Genomic DNA, 26,271 nt, shown 5'->3' with positions numbered 1-26,271 from the left:
GCTCCTTCCCCTCCGCTGTGGTAGTTGGGTTGGGGGGGGGGGGGGGGGAGGAGGCAGGCCCGGGCCAGATGAGAGCAGGAAGCCAGAACACAACAGCAGCAGCAGGAGTAGTGCTGAGGGGGAGAAGGGGGGATACTGGCTCCTGTAGATGAGGACAAGATTGTTTTGAGTGTATACACTCCGCTAACAAGATGTTGGCCCCTCGCAGATACTCGCACAGGGCTCGCTTATGCAGACATGCAGGCAGGTGGCACACACGCATGAAAACATTCAAAAATGAAACACACTCATACAATCGCACACACACACACCCTTCAATGCACACATAAATACACATATGCTCAGATACGAAATGCTCGAGCAAGCACACACAGAAACATACATAGACACACACACATATTTAAATGCATTCGCACACACACAAGCAAGCACCCGTTGATACAGATAAAGAGATTTACAATATGCACCTGATAGTACACACACACACACACACACACACACACACACACACACACACACACACCACACACACCACACCACACCACACACACACACACACACACACACACACACACACACACACACACACACATATTATCTATTGTACTCATCAACTGCCAGAGATGCTCTCACCCCTGCAGGGTGCTTCAGTGGAAAGCACAAAATGATATCACACCATAGCGCCATTACACTATGGATATGCTGCTCAATGTCCCTCTCTTTCTCTTTCTCTCTCTTTCTCTCCCTCTCTCTCTCTCTCTCTCCCTCTCACTCATATGCCCTCATTATCGTTACTTCCCTACCCCTCTCCCTCTCTCTCTCTCTCTTTCTCTCACGTATGCATACATTCTCTTTTCTCCTCCTTCCCTGTCCCTCTCTCTTGTGCTGTCTCTCCTTCTCTCTTCGCACTCTCTCACTCCCCAGTTGCTCTCTCTCCCTCTCTCTCCCACTCTGTTTTGCTCACGCTCTCTATTTCATGCACCGTCTCTCTCTCTCTCTCTCTCTCTCTCTCTCTCTCTCTCTCTCTCTCTCTCTCTCTCTCTCTCTCTCTCTCTCTAGCACACCATGTACATACTGTAGAGAGACATTACTTTCTGTTTTTCCATTGCTGTCGCCCAAACCCTGTTCTCCAGCCAAGGTCAGCAGCAGGAGGCCTGGGGAGGCACGGCAGTTGAAAAGTTCAGCTGCAGCCGTGCACAATTGTGCATGTGCACACACACACACACACACACACACACACACACACACACACACACACACACACACACACACACACACACACACACACACACACACACACACACACACACACACATAAACACACACACACACACACACACACAGGATCCCAGAGCAGGACTTCGACTCCGGGTTGCCAGGGGGCACGGCGCCTGGGTCAGAGCAGAAACACGCCCTCTGACACACCTTTTCCATTAGTGGGCACATGGAGGCTCCGTGTGCTCCAGCACACAGCCTGGCGCTCACAGCACACCCTGAGACTTGCATAAGTAAATGCATGCACACTTAGATATACCCATTCCCACTGCGTAGATCTGCAGGACATGCCAACCAGTACCCTTCACGTTTCACACACTCCCCAGCATGCATTTGGGTTTTTCAGTTTTTTGCTATTTTTAAGCCAACTATCTTAAACTAACTCTGCGCTCGTGTTAATATGCGGCGCACACGGGCGCGGCCTGCTCATCATTCATATAGAAAGACACATTCTCAGACGTCCGGGAGGACGGGGCAATGGAAGGAGTTGGATTAACAGATCATCTCCCAATCTTCCCCAGCCGCCTGGAGGTAATCAGATCATCTTACACCTGACGCGCGGCCTGAATTCCATTAGGCTTTATTAGCAGTAATTATCCCCTGCTTCCGCCCCCCGCTGTTCCCCTCGACCGCCTCCTCAGAGCCTCTGCCCTGAGATCCCCTCCACTGTCTCTCTTCCGCTTCACCCCCTGCTGTGACCCCGCACAAACTCAGACCCCTCAGCCTCACCCCTCGGTACGCACACACACACACAACGACGCCTGATCACACACACACGCACTCGAAACACACTGACTCACATTTGAATTATTTTATTGATGCGCACGTAAAAACAGAAGATTATACAGGAATCAAATATAAGTAGATGCAAACAAATGGAATAACTTGTCAGTAATCCGAACGAGTAATTCGTCACAAAAATGACGCACAAATCATGGGTACAAACAACAGCTTCTCGCCGCTGATATTGAAAAGTAGTAAGCGACCTGCTGGGCCTTTTTCTGCGACATACCCATCGTCTTAAGGCCCCTCACCCATCATTCGTAAGGAAAGCTTCCTTTAGGTCACAGGAGCAGCCTCTGAACTGAGACCTCTCTGAACTCAACCACAATCACATATGGAGTGTTGGTGGCGATGTAAGGGAACACATTACCTACCTTATTCCGGAGGTTGACCATGCAGGATTTGGCACAGGAATGTTTCAACGTTTGTATAGAGGGTTGAGCAATGGCTTCCATGATGTAGAGGCCTTTATAAGCGTAGCGCTCGTGGAAGAAGACCACCGTCACACCTACAAATACATACATACACACACACACACACACACGCGTACACACGTGCGTATGCGTGGAGTCACACAGCCACTGAAGCGTCCGCACAGATTCAAGCCTCCATATATTCTCGGGCAAGGCGGAGATGAAAAGACCACTTCAAAGGCACTCCAAGGGACACAGCGGACACCACCACAACCAGCCCTTCACTCCTCCTCCCTCCTCCCCACTCGGGGGGCCCAGACCAAGGGTGGAGACAGACAATTGTAGTCCGTCTCCCTCGCTCTCCCACTCCCTCCCGCTCTCTCCCGCTCTCTGTCGCATGTAGGGTTTCTCACTTGAGCAGGAAAAGAGGGCCAGGACTACGGAACAAGCAAAACCCTCCAGGGAGCAGCTTTTTACTCCCAGTTTGTGTTCATTTGTCCCCCGCGCTCCCCTCGGCTGCCTCTGGGAGCCAGTCAGCACTTGTTTTATTGGCCGTTACTGTGTGTCAGGGAGCAAATCGGTTTTTACTCACAGGTGCGAGCGGAGGACAAGTGTGTGTGTTCCATTACTTATTTTGGATCAGGATGGAATTATCTGGAGGGGAGAGGGGAGGGGTTACGGTGAGGTGTGCATGTGAGTCGGGGTTGTGTGTGTGTGTGTGTGTGTGTGTGTGTGTGTGTGTGTGTGGTTGTGTGTGTGTGTGTGTGTATGTGTGGGTGTGTGTGTGTTTGTTGGTGGGTGGGTGTACGTGTCCGTGCGTGCGTGTGTGTGTGCACTTGCACACGTGTGTGTGTGTGTGTGTGTGTGTTCGTGTGTGTGTGCGTGTGCATGTGTGTGTGTTTGTGTGAGTATCAGTGCGTATGGGAGCGAGAGGCAGAGTGGATGATGGAGCTGGTTCCCTCTGTGCTGTTTATTATCACATTTTGTGTAATTATATAATTACCGCTAATCACCCACCTGAGGTGGCGGCACTCTGCGGCAACACACTATTACAGAGCAAACACAGCGACCTCAGCACATCTCACTCTCATTAACACACACACTTCCTCTCCTCTCCCCTCCCCTCCCTCACGCCATCCCTCCCTCCCTCTCTCTGTTCCTTTCCTCTTTCTGCCTCGCCCCGCCTCTCTCCCATTCTCTGTCTTTAACGCTGTCTCTCTTGGTCCCTCTCACTCTTTCCTGGCTCTGTCTCTCTCTCCCTCTCTCTCTCTCTATCTGCCCATTTCCACACTCATTATCCGTTGTCTTTATTTACGTGCGTGAAAACACAGACGTGCAGACAAGCATGAGCAAACACTTGCAATTTGGTGTAAAGAGGGTGGCAATCAAGCGTAATGAGAAAGATAGCATTCTGACTTTTGGATAGAGACAAATTGTATATTACACGGTGGTGTGCTTGATGGGAAATAGAGGCAGCAGGAAAACGATCCCAAATCACCTCTGATGTTGTGTCGTCTCTGGGAATCGCTGCAGATAGTGCGATGGCGCCTAATACTACACATTAGTTAGCTCAACCTTCTACTCTTCATTTTGCAGAGCATGAGGGAGAGGAGGATGTGTGGGCGCAATTCTGCCAGGGTGAATATAAACAACAAATCTTGTTTTTCAGGTTTCATTTCAGACAACATGAAATTCAATACTCCACTCCAATCTAGTGCACCCTGTCATTCCTCCTGCCAGTTACAGCAATCAGAGATATTGTGTTCAGCCCCTTCAGCCTGCCTGTGTCAATGTATGTTTATGTTTGTCAGTAAGTATGTATTAAATTACATTTAAACCCTTTCAAGAAGTAGATTGTTGTGCTTTTGTTTGTGACTGCGACGGCCCTGGCTGTTATTCTCTCTTTGTCATTATGTTTTCTGTGCCGTGGCTTTTATTAATTTGTGTACTGTGTGTGTGTGTGTGTGTGTGTGGCAGGGGGGGGGATTCTCTCTCCATGTGCCCCCTTGGTATATGTGTAAAGCAATGTCATTTAGCTCTACACAATTGCGCCGCAAATTGTTTTTTTTGAAGAGCCGCATCCAAATTGGTGTGGTCACATACTAACTTACAGACACACTCTCATGCATGTACACATGCACACACACACATACACACACACACACACACACACCAATACATACAAGCACTCATACAGACACTCATACACACACGCATATACACAGACAGACACACAAACATGCATGTACACATTCACACGCACACATACACACACATACTCATACAGACACTCATACGATCAGACAGCCACATACACACACACATGCTAAAACACACACACACATACACACACAATCAAACTCAAACAGACACTCATGCGTTCAGACAGCCACACACACACAGGCAGGAGCCCCAGCCCAGTGAGGGCCACAGCGGCCCCCGGCCCTTGGAGAAGCCTCCTGCGGGCTGACGGAGCGACAGGCCAACGCTGAGGGACCCCGGCCACATAATGACACGGGGCAGGGGCCGGGGGCAGGGGCCGGGTCTGGGGGGGGCGCTGCTCGTCTGTGGGACATGTCAGTCTTCATGGGGACCCCGGGGGCTCCAGCGGCCCCCTTTGTCACTGTGCACGTGTGAAGGATCAGACAAGGCTGTGTGACGCGCACACACACACACACACACACACACACACACACACACACACACACACACACACACACACACACACACACACACACACACACACACACACACATACACACAGGATAATCAACTATCCTGGAGTGTCTTCCGTGCAAAACGGCTCCATCGGTAGACAAAGACGGCCATAACATTCTTAACACGTAGGTTAAAAATAAACTTTCTTTGGGCAGAGCCTCTGCATGGGTGTAGTGTACAGTGAGTAGGGTTGTTTTTGTAGGGTGAGGTGTGCTGTGGTGCAGGTGAAGTGTTGTGCGGTGTAAAGTGCAGTGTAATGTATCACGCTGTACTGGTGTAGCTTGGTGTAGTCTATTACGTGTTCCTCAACTTGTGTCTCCTGAGTGTGCGTGAAGGAGAGGGAGAGAGCGTGGGCCCTAGCTCTCCTTGATGGATAACAACCTTTTAGACGTAAAGACTACATAACTTGAGTCTGAGAGTCTAGTTTACAACACTCTTTTCCTTTTTTCCTTCCTTCCTTTCTATCTCTTCTTAGACTCCCCCACTTTCCCAAACTGTGAGGAGCTGCAATCCTAACCGCTCTTAAAATGCAGTGGCAGCACTTTAGAGGCCCTTACCAAAGCCTATTACTGGGACGCGGCACCACTATTACTGCGGGCTCTTCCTCACCGGTACACACAGATGTGTGGCAGTCCTCACTTTTTATTAAGCATCACTCAGGGATCGGCGATGTATTTGAGGAAGTAACGATGGGTTCTAATTACTGTCGACCTCTGGGCTCCTTAGGATGTCTGCCACCTGCAGGACAACATTAGTAATGCTGGACGTGATGCACGGGTCTTTGAGAAATAATTGTGTTTTGGGAACAATTCTTTGCAATGTTCAAAGTATTTATTCATGCTCTCTTTCTACAGTTTGCTCTTCTCTCTCTCTCTCTCTCTCTCTCTCTCTCTCTCTCTCTCTCTCTCTCTCTCTCTCTCTCTCTCTCTCTCTCTCTCTCTCTCTCTCTCTCTCTCTCTCTCTCTCTCTCTCTCTCTCTCTCTCTCTCTCCCTCTCTCTCTCTTTATTATTTTCTCTCTCTGTGTTTCTCTTTCTCTCTCTCTTTGCTCGATGTTGAATTTAATAGTATTTTGGGAGTGCTTGTGAATAGCAGAAAAAAGAAGCTGGATGGGAGGACATTGGGGTCGGGTGATATAAGCAATCACATTGAGGCATGTAAAGTGGACAGAGGTTTCCCTCTCCCCCCTCCACAACTCATTCTCACCCAGATGTCCCCCCCCCATCCCCCCTCCCCCACCCCAAGCTGACATCAATGCTGGGAGCGCTCCAACCCGCACAGAACCCTGACAGAGTCACGCCCCAGCCATTACAAACGTGTGTGTGTTTAGGAACGTGGACTCTCCCTCGCGGGCAGCTTATCCATCACGTGGCGGGCCTGCCTGAGCGCATGGGAGTGAAATCCGGTGACATTTCACCCTATCCATGTGTCCCGGCACACATAAAGGTTGACACACATCTGACAAGACGATGGATCGCCTGTCATAAACACGGATAGCACTTCATAACAAATACCGTGTGATTTTTCGCAGCGCCGTGGTGACATTGAACAATGTGGCCGTGCCTGCACTGGAAACCGGAGTGTTTTATATTAGTTTTATAGTTGTTGTTGCAAGGGGGGGGGGGGGGGGGGGTTCGCCCGAGCTCCGGAATTAAATCTTTGCCGTGGTCGTCTGTGCCAACATAGTGTGATGGAGCGACTCTGGGATGTGCCGCTGTTTGTCAAGAGAGGTCGTTCTGCAGCAGCAATAGCATAATCACCATGTCTGTTACGAAGCCATTATCGCTGTGTTCAGGTCCATGGGATTCAACATCTGTTTTCCCAAGTTCTCAGTGTATGAATAGCGCCCGCCTTTTACTACGCGTGGTGACTTTGTCGAACAGACCACGGACCGATGCATTCGCTGTAATATATATATATATTTTTGCACCTTCCTATTTTTATTTCTGGCGTCTCGTAACGCATGCAGTTGTAAATAGAGCGAACTGAAATGAACTCACTGTGCTCAAAGCCTTCGCCCAACAAAGAACCGAGTCAGACACGAGTGTGAGCGCCCTCACTCCCCCGTGTGCGGTGTGGGTGTGTGTGCTGGCTGGGGCCTGATGGGCCTGCGTGTGTGGGAGTCTGGGCAGGCCGGGCCCGGCAGCACAGGGCTCACCAAGGAGAATGCAAGGAGACTGGTGCGCTCCTCATCCGTATGCACGGCCACGCGCGCTCCGCCCTCTCCTGTTTTTAATGATAACTGGGCCCTTGTATTGTTTACTAAGATGACAGGTCTATTTCCCTCTGATTTATAGCACTGTGGCATTCAAGAATATATTGTACTTATTACTTTAAATGCAGTATGCAAAAAAAACAAGTCAAAGAGACAGGTTGGGACATAAATTAAGGGTCACTGTTTGCTTTTCACTGCAGCCGAGCCAGCAGCTGTTTGTAGTGGTCCACACACACACACACACACACACACAGATCTCTAACACACACGCGCATGCACACGCGCGCAGGAATCTGGGGACCGAGCACGGAAGCAGGTCACTGCCTGCTCTCAGCCCCCGGTCCGCTTGGCTGCCAGCTCGCTGTGCGCTGACGTTCCGGCATTTGGCGTTGTCAGCCTGGCCTGTCAACATCCCCTTTATATGTGTTTTATTGTGAGCGGACAAAAAAAAGTCTGGCCTCCATTGGATGTTTTTCTCCTTTTTTCATTTTTTCCCCTCACCCCTCGCTGCACCCCCATTCACTCAGTCAGAGTCACGCCCTCTGGTGGCGGAACAGGGAGAGTGCGCTCCCGCAACGTTCCAGCAGTGTGGTCAGGAGCAGGGGAAGAGAAAGCCTCTGAAACAAAGTGGGTTACTGTTATTGTCTCAGCGAAGGATGAGTGTGGTGGTATTGTGGAGTTGACGGTGAAGTCACGGGGAAACGGAGGAGTGGATTGAGAAGGAGGATGAGGACGAGGAGGAGGGGGGCATTGTTGTGACGGATTTAGTTACAGTAGCGCGAGGATCAATTATTCAACAGCGGCATGCATGGTCACAGGATTAATGGCGCGCATGGGTAATAAATCTCAGAATTCTCTCTGGGAGAGCGGAATCCAAACGTGACAAAACCAAGAAACACTTCTGACGTCCGCAAGCCTTCTCCATTTGTTATTGCAAATAACCTTGAGATTCGGGGAATAACGTCGGCCATCCAGCTCTCAAATAACCAGTCCAGGTTTGGGGATATAACGTCAAGAGAACGATGACAGTACATCATCTTGAATGTCAATTTGGCTCAGAAGGACAGAAGTATGCGCGGGCTCTGTGTGTGTTGAAGGAGATGAGAAAGGAGGGCTATAGTTGCTGTTGAGAGACTGAAACACTGCCATATATCACAACCTCTGGAGACTTGTCTGCACTGCCTTCTCCCATCTCTCGCCCCCTCGCTTTCTCCCTCCTTCCCTCCCTCTCTCTCTCTCCTCCCTCTTCTCCTTCTGCGTCTCTTTCTGTGTGTCTCCCCCTCTTCGTGTCTCTGTGTTTCTATCTATCACTGTCTGTTTCTCTCTCTCTCTCACTCTGACTCCCCTCCTGGTGACTTTGACTTTGCTCCGGGTCCTTTTCTCTCTGTGTCCTTCCTCCTGTTGTGTTTCTTATCTCATTTCCCCTCGTGTGCATTCATACAATACATCTGTGCCCTATACTTTTCTGTCTGGCTACACTCGTATGCCCGGCTATTAGCTTAGCGCCGCACTCCTCTATCTGTGAGCCCCTATCTGGCTGTCTGATTGGATTTGTTCATTCCGCCGCACTCCCCCTCCCTGGTTCCCACCCTCCCTGCCTCCCTCCTGCTCTGCCTGGTGTTTCCGTCCTCCAGATTGTACCTGTCTTGGTGCTACAGGTACGCTACTACGCAGCTAACATCCGTCGCTCCGTGTCTGTGTCTCGGAGCGAGTGTCGGTCAGTCTGGCGCTCTGACCCAGTCCCAGACAGCCCCCACGGCCCGGCTGTTCACACAGATGAAATCACACACGTGCACGTAGGCACGCACGCATGCACACACACACAACCCGGTCAGACCGAGACACACAAAGCTTAGCTCAGCCAAAATGTCAAGTTGGTTCAGCCTCACCCCTCTCGGTTTAACCTACATTCCCCCCCTCTCTCCCTCTCTTTCTCCCTCTTTCTCTCCCCCTCTTTTCTTCTCTGCCACTCCCAATCTCTCTATCTCCCTCTCCCACTCTCTCTCTACTTCTCTATAACCTACATTCTCCCCCTTCTCTCTCTCTCTCTCTCTCTCTCTCTCTCTCTCTCTCTCTCTCTCTCTCTCTCTCTCTCTCTCTCTCTCTCTCTCTCTCTCTCTCTCTCTCTCTTTCTCTCTAACCCTCCCTTTCTCTCCCTCTCTCTCTCTCTCTCACTCTCATTCTCTCTCTCTCTCTCTTTCTCTCTCACCCCCCCTTTCTCTCCCCCTCACTCCTTATCTCTTGGCCTCTTCTCCACGTTGTCCTTGTTTCCTCAATCTGTGTTCTCTTGTAGTTAGTTTAGGAATGTAGAGCTTAGAGCCCCATGTTGCCTCGCCGTGTCCAGAAGAGTGTGTGTGTGTGTGTGTGTGTGTGTGTGTGTGTGTGTGTGTGTGTGTGTGTGTGTGTGTGTGTGTGTGTGTGTGTGTGTGTGTGTGTGTGTGTGTGTGTCTGTGTGCATCCCGGCCTGGGTTGACCTTCTCCCTCCTCCACATCAGAATAATGCGACCAATTAGAGGCCGAGGATGAGACGGCGGAGCTCGCAGCTCATCAAAGCACTGCAGCTGGAAACAAGAGAGACATTTTGCATATGAATGACAGGGCAGTGGGAAGGGAGAGGGGGAGAGGGAGAGGGGGGGGAACAGGGTGTCGAGGCCAGGGTGCCAGCCGGTGGAAGCCATGTTGGAAGTGTGAGGATGAAAGGCGAGGGGACGGCAGCGGCGGCAGCAGCCTTGAAGGAGCGGGCCGCCGCGCCCCCCCCCCCGGCCCCCCCCCCCGGCCCCCGTGGAGCGCCTCAGATAAAGGCAGGTTGGCTCGGCGGGTCCCCTCAGCGAGAGGGAGCCAGGCACTGGGCCAGGGGAGATGCATGAACAAGTCCGCTTACAAACATCTCATAATAACTCAGCCAGAAGAGGCCCTCTGAATTAAAGTGTCACTTTTCATTTGCTTTCCTTTCCCTCTTTTTGGCTCACTGGTGCTCTCTCATTTTTTTTTTTCTGCTTTTCTTTCTTTGCTTTCTATCTTCCTTCCTTCCTTCCTTGCTTCTTCGCCTGCTATCTCATGTCCTAGTGCTCCTCTCTCTCTCTCTCTCGCTCCCTCTCTCGCCATCCATCCCTCCCTTCCTCTCTCCCTCCCACCCCCCTCTCTCTCTCTCTCTCTCAATCTATCCCTCTGTCTCTCTCTCCCTCACTTTATCCTGTGTATGTCTGTCTCGCTCCTGCTCTCTCTCTCTCTCTCTCTCTCTCTCTCTCTCTCTCTCTCTCTCTCTCTCTCTCTCTCTCTCTCTCTCTCTCTCTCTCTCTCCCTCTCTATCTCTCTCCCTCTCTATCTCTCCCTCTCTCTCTCCTCTCCTCTCTCTCTCTCCCTCTCTCTCTCTCCCTCTCTCTCGCTCTGTCTCTCTTCCTCAGACAGCCACCCACCGCTCTACCCCCCTACCCCTCCACCACACCCCTCTGAGCACAACATGTTGGCCCGGTTGTGGTGTGTTCCCCCGTTGTCTTCATCACACGCCCGCCCGGGGCCTCTCAGGGTCCTTCCATCTGCCTGCTGTGTGTGGGTGTGGGTGTGTGTGTGTGTGTGTGTGTGTGTGTGTGTGTGTGTGTGTGTGTGTGTGTGTGTGTGTGTGTGTGTGTGTGTGTGTGTGTGTGTGTGTGTGTGTGTGTGTGTGTGGCTCCCCTGTTTCCCTCCCTCCCCCCCGCCCCGCTTGTCCCTCTGTCTGGTTGCCACAACCCAAGTCTTGGATGCCTATCTACGTATGTGTGTGTGTGTGTGTGTGCGTCTGTGGTGTGTTTTATCTAACGCACCACATGGGGCGGAGAGTGTAAGCGCAGGGCCGTCGGTACATGTGGCAGCACCGCCGTCAGTGGCGGAACTCATACGTGGAGAACAAAACACAGGCTTAATTTGCTCTCACGGAACCATGGCAACGGCGGTAAAAACACCAAAAAATAACGCTCCTAGCCTGCTACTCCAATCTTTGGAAGGCAAATGAATCCGGTCGGGCTTTTCAGCGTGTGTGTAGCCGGCCGGCGAGGTTGGAACAAGGCTTGCATGGACTCACACGCTGCACCATGTTTTTGAGACATTCTCTGTGCCGATTCAAAAGAGTGTGCAGGGTCAAGGGCGGGCATCACAAAGACGGAGCCGCAGCGAGGCAGAGTGAAGGTCGGCTGCTAAAGTTGTGTTTTTCATATTGGTTTGTTGGGTAATTACCAGGCAGAGTGGCGGTGAGGTATGGCAGCGGGGGCGTGCGAACCGCGCTGTCCTTCCTAATGCACCTCGTCTCTCTAAAGTCAAACGGCGGTAATTCCTCAGAGGGATTCGCCTAGACTCCCACTGGGACCTGTGTTGTGGGGGCGGAGGGGGAGGGGGGGGGGGGGGGGGGGGGGGGGGGGGGGCGGCGCCAGCAGGATGCAGGGAGAGTTCACAGAGAGGGGAGATAGGGGAGGTGGAGGTGTGTTGGGGGAGGGAGGAGGAGAAGAGGAAAGAGAGGTGCTAAGAGGCTGGTTGTCCCTATCAGGTCCATCAGTCACAAATTGGGCACGGCGGGGGAGTGGGGGGGGGGGGGGGGTGTCGTGGCAATGAAGAGATGGCCGGAATATGAGCTAGGGAGGACTGGAGGCGCCACGAGTGAAGGATGAACAGCAGAGGCCGGGGCTGAGTGCATGGGAGGAAGAGCGGGGGGGAAGGCTGGGTTGGCCCAGGGAGTTTTTAATGCAATACGTATTGGCAGGTGTCGCTCCGCCTAATTTCACGCTTCTGTGAGCGAATGTTCACCCAGACAATCACCACTGCTAAGCCCACCTCTCTCTTTGCTGGAAAACACTTGCTATGTGTGTGTGTGTCTCTCTCTCTCTCTCTCTCTCTCTCTCTCTCTCTCTCTCTCTCTCTCTCTCTCTCTCTCTCTCTCTCTCTCTCTCTCTCTCTCTCTCTCTCTCTCTCTCTCTCTCTCTCTCTCTCTCTCTCCCTCTCTCTCTCTCTCTCTCTCTCTCTCTCTCTTTCTCTCTCTCTCTCTCTCCCTCTCCCTCTCCCTCTCCCTCCCCCCCTCTCTCTCTCTCTCTCTCTCTCTCTCTCTCTCTCCCTCTCCCTCTCCCTCTCCCTCCCCCCCTCTCTCTCTCTCTCTCTCTCTCTCTCTCTCTCTCTCTCTCTCTCTCTCTCTCTCCTCCTGTGTTCCGCCCCCTCTCTCATCTCATGGGGTTTACCAGACTCCACTAGGAAAAGCCTCCGCAACGCCACTGCTAGACTTCTAACTAGAACCAGAGCATTCCTAACCACATTACTCCCATTCTCTCCTCCCTTCTCTGGCGTCTGGCTACTACTTTAACATCCTGCCTGGATTAGAAGCATGCTACCTGAAGGACCTTATTATTCCCTGTTGTGCTTATCAGCCCCTCCGGTCTCCACACACCGGCCTGCTATCCATTCCAAAAGTTAAAAAGATCTCAGCAGAGAGCAGAGCGTTCTCTTATCGAGCGGCCTATCTGTGGAACCGTCTGCCACCTGTAATCAGGGAAGCTAACTCTGCTGAACAGATTCAAATCCAATCCAGAACCCACCTCTTTAGTCTCTCATTCGTCTCATAAGAGTGTCCCTCAACTCTCGTTACTGCTTAATCGACCTGTTGGCCAGCACTAGTCTACCCCTGCTGCCGATAGCTACTAGATTAGAGGTTTCCCTCTTGCTCCGGGTCCATCCTGCCCTGTCCAACCCTACTGCTGTCCCTGTTCCACTGGGCTGCTGTGATCATGACACCTGGCCACCCCACCGGACAGCCACTTGCTTGCTGCCCAGCCACCATCCGATTACCACAGACAATACTTCACTATGGAATACCTGCCTGTAACACTACTGTGTATGTTAAATATGGCACTCCTCGACGGAGGGATCCCCACTGTTTCTTCCTTCTCTTTTTGTCTTGCCTTTTTGGGGGCTAGGGTAAGGGGGTGTCCTAAATATATGGCCTGTAAATCCCTTTGAGACTGTAGCATAGATTGATTGCTATACAAATAAAATGTACTCTCTCTCTCACTCTTTCTCAAACTTCTTCCCCTTTATTGAATGCCTCCAGTAGTGATTGGGTTGTCCTTGCACACGGTTCGAAGATTTCCCCATGCACAGCGAGACATGCAAAGGATTCCTATGAGCGTGTGGCAGTGCTTGGCTGTGCCCTCCAAGGCAGGCCCACACACTCAAGCACCCTAGACAGGCCCTCCAGGCGGCAAAGACCGTGACCCAGCACAGCACGTCTGTGTGTGTGTTGGTTTGAGTCCCCCCCTGTCCCCCCAGCTTTTCCTCTCCCTGGTTGCCCCTTGGATGTCTGTCCAGTGTCCTGTGTGTGTACGTGTGTGTGCGTGTGTGTGTGTGTGTGCGTGTGTGTGTGTGTGTGTGTGTGTGTGTGTGTGTGCGTGTGTGTGTGTGTGTGTGTGTGTGTGTGTGTGTTTGCGTGTGTGTGTGTGTGTGTGTGTGTGTGTGAATGTGTGTGTGTGTGTGTGTGTGTGTGTGTGTGTGTGTGTGTGTGTGTGTGTGTGTGTGTGTGTGTGTGTGTGCGTGTGTGTGTGTGTGCGTGTGTGTGTGTGTGTGTGTGGCTCTAACACTCGGGGTCCCTCCTGTGGTGGCAGCTGAGCGGGGCTAAAGAAGGATTTCTGTTTTGGGGACATCATTTCAGGACAGACCCCCCAGCCCCCCCCCCCCCCCCCCCCCCCTCCCCTCCCCAGCTCCCCTCCCCCCTCCTTCCTGCGACCCTGTGCCGCGGGGCGTCGCCCGTCCTCGCCCCCCCTGGCCCCGCCCCGCCCCCCCCTGGCTGTAGCTGTGTTTGTGTTGGGAAGATTAAGCTGCTCTGACAAAGCTGTGTTTACAAATATGCAGGCAGAGAAACAGGCCAAGCGACGCTGAATAGGAATAGAATACAAATTGCTTTTTTATCTCTCTTAGGGCCGGGGCGAGAGAAAATGTGTTTGCGATTGTTGCTCCTCCGCCTGTGAAGGATAAAGCCTCTGTACTGGGTCTGGGGTCCCTGTTAGCATTCATCCTAGCCTCCTCCCTCTCTTTCTATCTCTCTCACCCCCAGCTCTCTCTCTCCCTTTCTTCCTCTTTTTACCCTTCTCTTCTTTTCCGTGCTCTCATTTCCTCATTGTCTCCGTCATCCCTCCCTCCCTCCCTCTCTCTCTCTGTTTCCCCTTCTCCTTTTTACTCCTCTTTTTCCTGGTAGTCATCTCCCCAGTCCCTTCCACCCACCAACGCTCTATATTTCTCTCTCTTTCTCTCTCCCTGTACCTCTCTCTCTCATTCTCTCTTTCCCTCTCTTTTTCATTCTCTCCCCCCTCTCTCTCCCCCTCTTCCCCGCTCTCTCTTGCTCTCTCTCTCGTTCAAGTTATTTTTTTCCTAACGCCGTTTCCTTGGTAATCATATCCACTCTCCTCCACCATCTCCACCTCTTCCTCCTCCTTCCCCCTGTCTCATGTCTACCTTCCTCATGTCTCCCTGATGCGCGCTCACTCACTTCGCTTCACACTCGCTCCTCTTCCTCCTCTTCCTCCTCTGCATCCCTCGCTCCCTTACTAATTTTCTCCAATCTCCCCTCCCCTCGTTTTTCCATATGCTGGGCATCTCTCTCTCTCTCTCTCTCTCTCTCTCTCTCTCTCTCTCTCTCTCTCTCTCTCTCTCTCTCTCTCTCTCTCTCTCTCTCTCTGTCTCTCTCTCCCCCCCCCTCTCTCTCTTGCTCTCTTTCGCTCACTCTGGCCATTCTCTCTGTCTCTCTCTCTTTCTCTCTCTTTAGTTCTTTTACTTGCTGTCTCTCTCTCTCTACTGCTCTCCCTCTGTCTTTCTCCCCTCCTATCAACTGTCTCTCGCCCCAGCAGGGGTAGTTATGATTTACAGTCTCTCTCAGCCCTTCCTGCTATTGGATATTTGAAGTGCCTATAGATCTGGGTGAGCAGCTGGGAGGAGGGGAGGGGAGGAAAGGGGAGGGAGGGGGACATGAGCCTTTTCTAATTGGTCAGAACAGAACCATGGGGCATTCTCAACCTGGCCCCATCTCATATAATTAGCCCGCGCGTGTGCCCGTATAAGCCGATGGTGGGGTATGAGGCCGGGCCTCATACATCACAATAAATGCGCGCGGGTGTGTGGGTGTGCGCGCATGTACTCACTCACACGAGTTCATGTGTGTCCGAGCGGGAAACGTTGGCTGAGCAGCCGGCTCTCGCTATTATTAATGCAGAAGACGTGGCCGCCTTTTGCACACTGGCACTTTTACCCTTACCTCATCGAGCGAGCATGAAGGTTAATAGGCTTTCACAAAGGCTCAAACAATGCCATTTATGTTTATTAATACATGGCGGCAGCTCCCCGACTGCCTTCATGCCCGCCTCATCTGTGTTTTCCTGTTGCCGCCGGCATCTCCGTTACGATAAGCTGCGTCAATTTCACTCCCCACCGCGCCACTCCATGAACGTGTGTGAGTGTGTGTGAACCTGTGCGGCCGCTTTGGCGCTGAAGTCATCACGACCGTAGTGCTTTGCTTCAGCCAGCACCTCTCCCTCTCTGTGGTCACATGTTGTTGATCCATACCGACTCACCTTTGGCGATGCTCCAGAACTTGCATTTGGGTTTGATTAGAGAGATAAGGGGGGTCTTAGTTATGAGACTCAGCTGTTTCTGCCCAGCTGAATATGACATGTCAAACTTGACCCCTGACCCCTCTCTGCTGTCCTTAAACCTTGATGGTGTACTCTCATCACACCTCCTCTATCACTCTGCGTTATGAGGGGGATGAAGCTCCTGTCATAGCAGTTGGTCGTAATGCAAACAAATGCATATTGCTCCTATGGATGCGTGGTCTTTATGCATGTTTTAACACAGGCAATCTAGAGGTCAGCCCAAAGGTGACGTGGAATGGGAGCCCTTGAGAGGCGGGTTTCCGGTTGACAGCCTCTATATTTTACAAGCACACTCAACATCAATTTGTACCTTGTCACCCCCCACCATTTATCTAATTCCTTGATCGTCCCCCATGCCCCGGTGACAAAAGCTATTACACGTTTTTTTTCCCCTTGTATTCACTGAGCTCTATTGCCGATGCCTAAGAGAAGGAGTAAGCGGAAACTATATGAGCATTTCAAGAAGTATTAACTTGACTTATTTAATCCTTCATCTCCTAAAACGGGATCTACATTTTCTTTGCTCTCTCTCTGCGTTGCAGAGTCAGCGATAAAGAAAGATGAGCTAAGAGAGGGATAAAAGCACAGTCTGAGGAGGAAAAGGGAGAAAGAGAAGAGGGAGCGATGGGAATATACGTTTGCTTTGTGTTTATATGGAGCCCCCTGCTTATATAGGAAGAGCCCGGCCACTGTGTGGTTTATGAGAAGCTGACAGACCCAACACTGCAGGCTTTGCTTGTGAACCGAGCGTGTGCTTTGAAGGCGCCCAGCAATGTGTTGAATGCCGTCACAGGAAGGGGGTCAAGGAAAGGGCGGTTGCCGGCTCTTTGTTGAGGTAGGGAAGGACGTACGTTCTCTCTAGAACCTTATGCAACACCTCGGAACGAGCTCACATCTCTTTATCTATCTGTTTCAACACTGTGTCCACACAGAAAGCCCTATAGTGCAGCCTTTAATACTGTATTGCCTATGGAAGAGCGTAGGACGTCGTATAGGTGTGTGCATCCTGCAGGCGTATGAAGCGCATATATTCATATTTATATCTGTGGCGTGCATCCATCCTGTCATTCTACACCTTTACCACAAGCTATTTATACTTGGTGATGTCAGGAAATCGATCAAGCAGCGGCAATGGGATTCGATGATACATAAACGCACCGATACACACACTATGTTTCTTCCTGTCAAGGAGCCGGCCCTCAGCGATGGAGATGGGCCCTGTCATCATGGCTCGCCGTGACATGGTCCATTTCCCATTTTTATATTCAGACTACGTGGCACAATTGTGTGTGTTTGTGTGTGTGTGTGTGTGTGTGTGTTGTTGCTTGCACCCTGCTTGTGTGTGCACGTGTGTCTGTGGTTGTATGCACCCTGCTTGTGTATGCACGTGCGTGTCTGTGTGCGCGTGTGTGTGTGTGTCTGTGTATGCGTGCGGGCGGCGGTGCGGATCAGTACTGAGCAGGCTTATTTGTTTATATATCCAGCTCTTAGTCGTGTATGGCACTGTGTGTGTGTGTGTGTGTGTGTGTGTGTGTGTGTGTGCGTGTGTGTGTGTGTGTGTGTGTGTGTGTGTGTGTGTGTGTGTGTGTGTGTGTGTGTGTGTGTGTGTGTGTGTGTGTGTGCAGGACGTGCGTTCCTTCCTCTGTAAAGTGTAGGTGGCTGTGTGCGGGTGCGTGTAGCGTGTGATATTTGGTGGCACGCCGGAGGCTGCATCTTGCCATCCTTCCATCCCATTAGCCAAGCCCAGCCCCTGCCTGTGTATGCTTTAACCTTGGCCAGCAGGCTGGAGGAGAGCGGGAGTAATTCTAACCTTAAAAACCTGCTGATTAAAGCTAGTTTGGTGGAATTCGATTCCACTTAATGCCTTTGGCCGTGAGCCCGGGCCGGCTGGCATTAGCATCAACAGACACCGTGTCTTCAGTCAGGGGGGCGTGCACACCACGTGCACACCATGCACGTGCACGTGCACATTGTGCACACCCGCGCGCACAAGCCCCTCCCGCTGCACGAGCGGGACTGTGAACTTCAAATCTCGCTGCGCCACCCTCGCTGTCGCTCTGATTCTCTTGTTTTCCCTCCCTCTCTCATCCCATCCCCTCCTCCTCCCCTGTCCTTTGACTCTCCCTTTCCCCCCTTTTCTGACTCTGGCTGAGAAAAACCCTCTCTCCCCCCTCCCTCCCTCCCCCCCCTCTCTCCCTCCCTCCCTCCCTCCTTCCCTCCCTCCCTCCCCCCCTCCCTCCTTCCCTCCCACCCTCCCTCCTTCCCTCCTTCCCTCCTTCCCCCCTCTCTCCCTCCCTCCCTCCCTCCCTCCCTCCCCCCCTCCTCCCTCCCCCCTCTCTCCCTATTCACTCCCACAAAATACCACCGTCCTCGTCTCTATAACGTCGGGGCCGCCTGCGGACTGTCGGGCTTGTTTCCGGGGCCAAACACGGAGCCCCCCCTCTCCTAACAAAAGTCTCAACCACGTTATTGTTTGCCTCTTGAATGTGATGCATGGCTGTGTTTACGCGTCCAGCGTGGCTAATTAATTCTGGACTCCGGGGCCTGTTTATCAACCGTTTGCGTTCATTCACAATGAGCCCAAGCTATTTTTAGAGACGGACAATTTTCATAACGCTTTCACCGTTTTGTTTTTCCCGGCCCTCATTTGTTTTGCTGTGTTGATGTTTTTATATGAAGGCGGGGAGGGGGGCATTTTCTCTTGCCGTCGCAGGATCGGGTCTTGCCAATTCATTTTGTGTCGCACTCACATCTGACTGATTTAGAGTCTCCTGCTGGTCCAGCAGAGAGCGGCGGGGAGATAAATCTAAGCCGCTTTTGATTTATTATGCATAATGTCTCATCAACCGTTGGTTCAGTCTTCAGATGTGGGGAAGAATTATACCATTAGAGCCGTACAAGTAGCTGGTTATTTAAAGGCATGTGACCAGAGAAAGATGAACAAAGAGAGAGAGAGAGAGAGAGAGAGAGAGAGGAAGAAAGAAAGAGAGGGGAGTCTGGGGGTGAGGAGAAGCATGTAGAGTGGATAAAAGGAGCTTGCTGGTGTGGCGGTAGCATGCTACAGCTAGAGCACCCTGCTCTTCTCCCAACCACGACATACACAGATAGGAGCAATGCATTGTGGGTGTTTCGGGCACAGCGCCACCCCTGGCAGGCTCTGCTACATTACTACATTTAATTTGATTCCTGCTCAGCCAATGGCAGCGAGGAGAACACTGCCGAGGCGGAGGAAGCGGGGAAAAAAAACTTTTGTGGGAAAGAAAATAAGTGACACACACGAACACCCCCACACACGCACGCACGCACACACACACACACACACACACACACACACACACACACACACACACACACACACACACACACACACACACACACACACACACACACACCGCACCAACGATGAGCTCATCCGTCGAAACTGGAAGTGGCACTTTTCAGCTGTGAGTCATCTAATCACGTTTGCACGGGTCCGCGGGATCGTTGGCTGATCAATAGTCATCATGAAGCGGTGCAGGGCGGAGGGGGAGGCAGGAACTTGCATGGTCCGTGAATCTTTATTGAGTATGGATCGCGTGTTGCCGCCAGAGACGGTGCTTCATATTACCGCCTGATTGGCTACTGTGCGGGCTCTATTTGGGCTGCCGAGCCCCCGGGCTGAATCACCCGCCTCAGGCGTCTGTGCACGTGCACGTCCACGGTCACCAGCACGTGCATGCGTACACATCGACTCTCGTGCTCCCCGTTAACGAAGCGGCGAGCCTGGAATGATCTCCGGGGACCCGGTGTCCATGTCAACATGTGTTGTAGCGGGGAGGTACCAGGTCATATGGTTGGGTAACAGATCGTTAAAGGTGGGGTAACAGGTCATTAAAGGTGGGGTAACAGGTCATTAAAGGTGGGGTACCAGGTCATTAAAGGTGGGGTAACAGATCGTTAAAGGTGGGGTACCAGGTCATTAAAGGTGGGGTAACAGGTCATTAAAGGTGGGGTAACAGATCGTTAAAGGTGGGGTACCAGGTCATTAAAGGTGGGGTAATAGGTCATTAAAGGTGGGGTACCAGGTCATTAAAGGTGGGGTAACAGATCGTTAAAGGTGGGGTAACAGGTCATTAAAGGTGGGGTAACAGATCGTTAAAGGTGGGGTAACAGGACATTAAAGGTGGGGTAACAGTTCGTTTAAGGTGGGGTAACAGGTCGTTAAAGGTGGGGTAACAGGACATTAAAGGTGGGGTAACAGATCGTTAAAGGTGGGGTAACAGATCATTAAAGGTGGGGTAACAGGTCGTTAAAGGTGGGGTAACAGGACATTAAAGGTGGGGTAACAGATCGTTAAAGGTGGGGTAACAGATCATTAAAGGTGGGGTAACAGGTCGTTAAAGGTGGGGTAACAGGACATTAAAGGTGGGGTAGCAGGTCTCTATACCTGGGAAAACGTGGAGAACATAAATGCTTCGCCTATGTAGTAAACACAGCGTGGGTTTAGGATAACACCGGCGATAAGATGCGGTAAGCGCTACAACACCGCGGGAAGCGGACCTACAGGAGTTCAAGAAAAATCATTGCTGGTAGTTTCGAGGAAGCAAGTGGGGCACAGCAGGGGGGGGGAGCACGATCAGCCAGACAAAAGCGAGGGAATAGAGGAGGAGGAGGAGTCTTTGACACACTGTCTGCCGACCTGTCAATGCTTCCGCATGCGAGGAGCGGTTCATGTGTGTGTGTTTGTGTGGGGGCGTGTGAAGGCTCATCTTGGTTGTACCTCACTGGCTCACAGACAAAGGCGCTGTCGACTCTGGCAATAAGTGTTTGGCAGCGTCACGGCAGGGAAACAGCAAATTGCCAACATAAATAAGGTGCCTCGCTCTGATTAGGAGCCCCTTCACACATCATTATGATCTAACGAGGGTTTCCTTTCCCTCTCGCCCCCTCTTTCCCCCTCTCTCTCACTCTCGCTCCCCCTTTTTCTCTCTCACTCTCTCTCTCACTCTCTCTCATTCACTCTCTCTCTCTCCCTTCTCTCTTTATCTTCCTATGTGCCGGGAGTGTGAATGTGTGTGTTGTGTATGTGTGTGTGTGTGTGTGTGTGTTTGTTTGCTGTTTGTGCCCCCTGCGCACGCCCGCTGGCCTGTGCGCGGGTGTCTCTCGCTGTGCCCCGGCGCCTGTCACCCATGATGGATGACTGTGAGTGAGGCGTTGCCACGGCAACACGCCGGGCCAGAGAGCAGCAGTGGCCCCCAGAGGTTGGACAGGTGACTTGCGGTGGCCCTGCCATCCTGAGTGTGAGGGCTTTATTTAGGCCCGGCTGTTTATCACGGGGCGCGCCTGCCTCTGCGTGCGCACGCCGCTCTCCCCTGCTCCACTTATGTCCAACGCAACGCCTCGCAGACGGGCCAGGGCACTTTTTCGTTTTTTTCTCTTCTTCTTCTCTGGAGCCGAGCAATAATATCCCTTCATTGGACCGAGTCGATGTTCAGCCTGCCTCGGCCAAGCGCTTGAGTGACACCTCCAAATGAAATTGCTGCATCAGTGTCTAAGTTTGGAGGGCACGCGTCGCTGTAACTCTTTCCCCCTGCTTTCTGCTGTGACAGCGGATGAATACATTACGGACGCCCCGCTTGTGGATTTCTCTATAACTGGTGTATGTCTCTGTGAAATTCTGACTCCAGCTCATCCACAACACAACATGCAATAATACATATGCGTGTGTATGTGGGTTTGTGTGTGTCTGTGTGTGTGTGTGTGTGCGTGTGTGTGTGTATGTTTGGGGGGGGGGGGGGGGGGGGGGGGTTGAGTGTGTGTATATGTGCTTGTGTGTCTGTATGCATACAGGTTCCCAAAAAGACTATTTTGGGTCTTTGGGGGGTATTTCACATGCGGATGTTGCTGCAAATCATTCACAGGCAGTTAAAAAACTGCAGACACTGAGAAGCGCCGTGTTTTATGCGAGGAAACGTGTGTGTGGGTATGTGTATGTGCGTGTGTGTGTATATAATTACGGTTTAATTGCCAGCCCTGTGATATGCTGTCATCTGTCACAGCCCAGAGACAGCAAATAATAGTTTCACCATCATCACTGTGTCACCACGCTGCTCCGCCTGCAGAGAGCAGCAGAGAAAACTAGTTAGTGATATGTGTCTAGAATTACTAATAACCAGTATAGCTCGCTCTGTGAGTATGGCCGTGAATGCACATGCTATGCACAGTGCTGCACTGCACTTTATTGTAAAGTACTTTGATGATATTGTAGTTGTTTTTCACGTTTTTAAACTGTTTATTTATTTTTCTGCTGTGTCGTACCGCACTTTGAGCTGCGTCCCCCTGTATGAAAGGCGCTATATCAAAAAGAGGATTATTATTAATATTATCATTACCAGGCCTTCGTACTGAGACTTGTCCTGATGGCTAGTGCGCGTGTGTATTTGTTCTAGGGTGTCCGTGTTTACCCTTGTGAGTCTGCCAGCTTGTGTATGCAGAGCGTCTTGTCCCGGACTGTGTTTCTTGGGACCGGAGAGTGATTTTGTGCTTAAGAGCTCATCGCGAGCTTGCGCGATTGTGCACGGCTGGTTTTTGATGCCTGTATCAGCGGTGGCAGGTGCAACAGTTGCGTTGCGCTTTAAGCCGCTTGTTTGTGTCTGGAACTCGGGCGCTTTGTGTGACTGAGAGACGGGGGGATAAACACGAGCAGTGGGAACGCTGCCTGGAGCCTAATTTATGCAGTCCCTGGTCTCTTTAGTCACAGAGGCCCCCGCTACACCAGCCCACCTGTCTGCTGTGAGACGCAGGCCTCAACAGTCTGCTCCACCAACACCACCACCTCTCTCCCCTCCCTCTCTCTCTCTCTCTCCTCTCTCTCTCTCTCCCTCTCTCTCTCTCTCTCTCTCCCCCCTCTCCCCCTCTCTCTCAGCGGACCACAGGCTCCAGGCTAAAGCCACGTTAATTGTGAAATGTCAATAATCCACCCGTATTCAAGACCAACAGTAAAACAAGACAACCTGTTTGCAAGAAGGCATTGCAAGGAGGCATTAACAAGCTTGACCTTTCTTCCTGTATCCACTGAAGAATCGCCATGTAATTATAGGTGCATTAATTAAAATATGAGCATTAATTAGAACTTAGGTAGGTATATGTTTGAACGCTGCCGTTAAAAAACTGGTGTCTATAGGTGGCTATTACGTGGAAGTGGCAGCTGTGATAGAAAGCGTAAAGAAAAGCCTTGTCCTGCATACGGATTGACTAAACACAGGCCATAGAAGTAGTTTGTGTTACGGAGGGTCTCTGGGCTTCTGTTATTTGTATTTGTATCCTGTTAGCCTGTTCTTCCACTATAGCTTTTTGTCTAATCCAACCCAATCAGGCATCCCAGTATCTCTTTTAATAACCCAACATCAATACCAGGTATCACGTTCGATGTAAACACTTGAGAGCTCGTCGCAGCCGGCAGGGCTTGTAGTTCCCTCCAGTAATGCAATGTAAGATGCACTGTGGGGGCGGGAGGGATTGCCTGTCTGCTGCCAGCCTGGAGTAATGGATAGCAGAGCTGTGGGAGTGGGTGGAGGCACACATCCTGTTTCAGGCAGCAGTAATGGATGACAGTACAGGCAAACAATTAGAACGGGAGGAAGTCTGTACGCTTTTGCCTTCGCTGAAGAAAAAAAGAAAAATTCGTTCACGTGTAAGGCTGGCGAGTTGCTCGGTGCACAATCAATTCACAATGGATGTGGATAAAACAATAGAGCACCTGGGAAAACATTCAAACCTGTGAGGTGGAGGCCCATGTTGTTTTCACTGTTGTTTTCACTTTACTGTATAAATACTGTATTTACCTGTTTTTGTATGTCTATTTGTGTCTAGTGGTATGTGTGCGGGGGGGGGGGGGGGGCGTGTGTGTCTGTAAGTCAGCCTGTGTGCGTGTGTGTTGGCGTTGGGCAGTTGGGTGGTTGTTGTGCGTATAACGGCTCCTTGTGTGTCATTGCGTCTTGCCTATGAGGCCCCACGTGTGTTAATGAATGCATGCGCGTTGCGTTTATCATATTTAGCTGGGTGACGGGCGTCTCGGCGTGCTGCTGGTCTCCGTGGCTGTGCCGTGCTCTCCGGTATAATTAATCACACTGTTTGAAGTTGTGGGCAAATCAGTGCTTTTACGCGCAGTCACTTCCTCTGAAGGCCCTGGTCTTTTAACTAGGGTTTAGCTAAACAAGAGTAGCGCACAGCCCTCTTCAAGGCTTTAATTTATCACAGGCTCCTCCAAGCAGTAGAGCACACACACACGCACACACACACACGCACACACACACACACACACACACGCACACACACACACACACACACACACACACACACACACGCACACACACACACACACACACACACGCACACACACACACACACACACACACACACACACACAACATACCTAGACACACATGCACACACATTCATAAACGCCCACATACAGGCACACACACTTTCCCACACATACATGCAGTCACATGCACACACATGTGCACACAGACACACATACACATAGACATTAAAGACACACACACACACACACACACACACACACACACACACACACACACACACACACACACACACACACACACACACACACACACACACACACACACACACACACAGGCTCATGCAGGTCTTGCCCTATTACCCTCCTCCTACCTATTCACATCAACAGAGCCGGAGGAACTCTGTGTACCTTATTGAAAACACTGACTGTTGAGTAATGACACTACCAAAGTGCCCGCCAATGTGTGTGTGTGTGTGTGGGGGGGGGGGGGGGGGAGGTGTTTGCACACGTGGCCCCTGGTGCATGTACCGCCTCGGATGTGATTTCGCCTTCTTTCAAAACAAGCAGTCCGACCTGGCCTGTTTGATTTATTCGTGGTAAAGCCTTGCTCCTTGTCTTAAGAGCAATCCACTTCTCCCGTCTATAATGAAATATTACATCAGGAAAAATCCCAATCTACTTCTCCCGCGGTGACGCAAGCAGTGTTTGCGGTGAGTGGTTTGTGTGTGTGTGTGTCTGTGTGTGTGTGTGTGTGTGTGTGTGTGTGTGTGTGTGTGTGTGTGTGTGTGTGTGTGTGTGTGTGTGTGTGTGTGTGTGTGTGAATGTGCGTGCGTGCGTGCGTGCGTGTGTGTGTATGCATGCACAGGTGTTAGTGTGTGCTACTACCGGGGCTGTTATGGCCACGACTACAGTGCCTTCCACTCTGCCTCTTAACTGCTATGAATAGGCAGAGCCCTCGCTGGTCGGCCCTGTGGTCAGCTGGTCAGCTGGTTCCTCCTTTAGCAGTATTATGGAGCTGGTGGCAGGGGACCAGGGCAGTCCCAGCCCCTGTGCCCTTCTGAACGGCCCAGTGCCTGGCCGCCGACGCCGCTGCTGCTTGCGGCTGGCAAGTGAGAAATGGCCCGTGGCTCCTCTAGCAGATACCAGGAGGCGTTATCTCTGGCTCTCTCTTCAGTAACGAGGCCCCAGGCTCTGTATTATCTGTTTACGATAAGGATATTAATAACCCTGCGCTTTACTCACACACCTGTGGTGGGTGTGTGGTGTGTGTGTGTGTGTGTGTGTGAATATGTGTGTGTGTGTGTGTGTGTGTGTGTGTGTGTGTGTGTGTGTGTGTGTGTGTGTGTGTGTGTGTGTGTGTGTGTGTGTGTGTGTGTGTGTGTGTGTGTGTGCGTGGAGACAGAGCGGGAGCAGTGCTACTTTGACACCGGGCCAGACTCTTGGCGTTTGATCGGTTAACCCTTCTAACGTGGCGATCCATTATTTGCTTCCTCCACGAAGCGCCTTTGAACCGCGTTCCACAGGAAGAGAGCTCTGCCGTCCATGAGCCCACCGCAGTGGCTGAGCTGAGGGGCAGAAGGGAAAAGGTCACGGGCCGGAAAAAACGTCTGCATTGAGGCGCACGTCCGTCCACTAACCTCTGGTGTCTCTTGTGTCCTTGCAGTGTCTGTACGGCTGCTACGTCCACTCCTCCATCATCCCCACCTTCCACCGCAGGTGCTACTGGCTCCTCCAGGTAAGAACACACCCCCGCACTCCCACACTTCCTGCTTTTGAAATGCAGCTCTCTCCCCACCTCCCCCTGCTGGCCCAGAGCCCCGGCACACGAATGGCTTGTATGATATCGGTTTCTATTTACCAGCGGTGCTTCTTCAGCCAGAAGGCAGCCTTCACCCCCCCCCCCCCCCCCC

The 26,271-nt window shown here is 51.7% G+C and overlaps 1 protein-coding gene across 8 annotated transcripts in view; it reads left to right on the top strand.

The window, feature by feature from the left end:
• The window catches only part of camta1a (calmodulin binding transcription activator 1a), a 300,236-nt gene that overhangs the window by 208,773 nt on the left and 65,192 nt on the right, over positions 1–26,271 (top strand). For all 8 annotated transcript variants that reach the window (XM_030350928.1, XM_030350902.1, XM_030350888.1 and 5 more), the window contains one exon: positions 26,025–26,096. In XM_030350928.1, coding sequence (XP_030206788.1) covers positions 26,025–26,096 — 72 coding nt within the window. The remainder of the gene's footprint in view (positions 1–26,024; positions 26,097–26,271) is intronic.

Source organism: Gadus morhua, chromosome 1, assembly GCF_902167405.1.
Source record: "Gadus morhua chromosome 1, gadMor3.0, whole genome shotgun sequence".
Classification (NCBI taxonomy): domain Eukaryota; kingdom Metazoa; phylum Chordata; class Actinopteri; order Gadiformes; family Gadidae; genus Gadus; species Gadus morhua.
The sequence above is the reverse complement of the archived record's forward strand: the minus strand, read 5'-3'. Positions and strand labels throughout refer to the sequence as shown.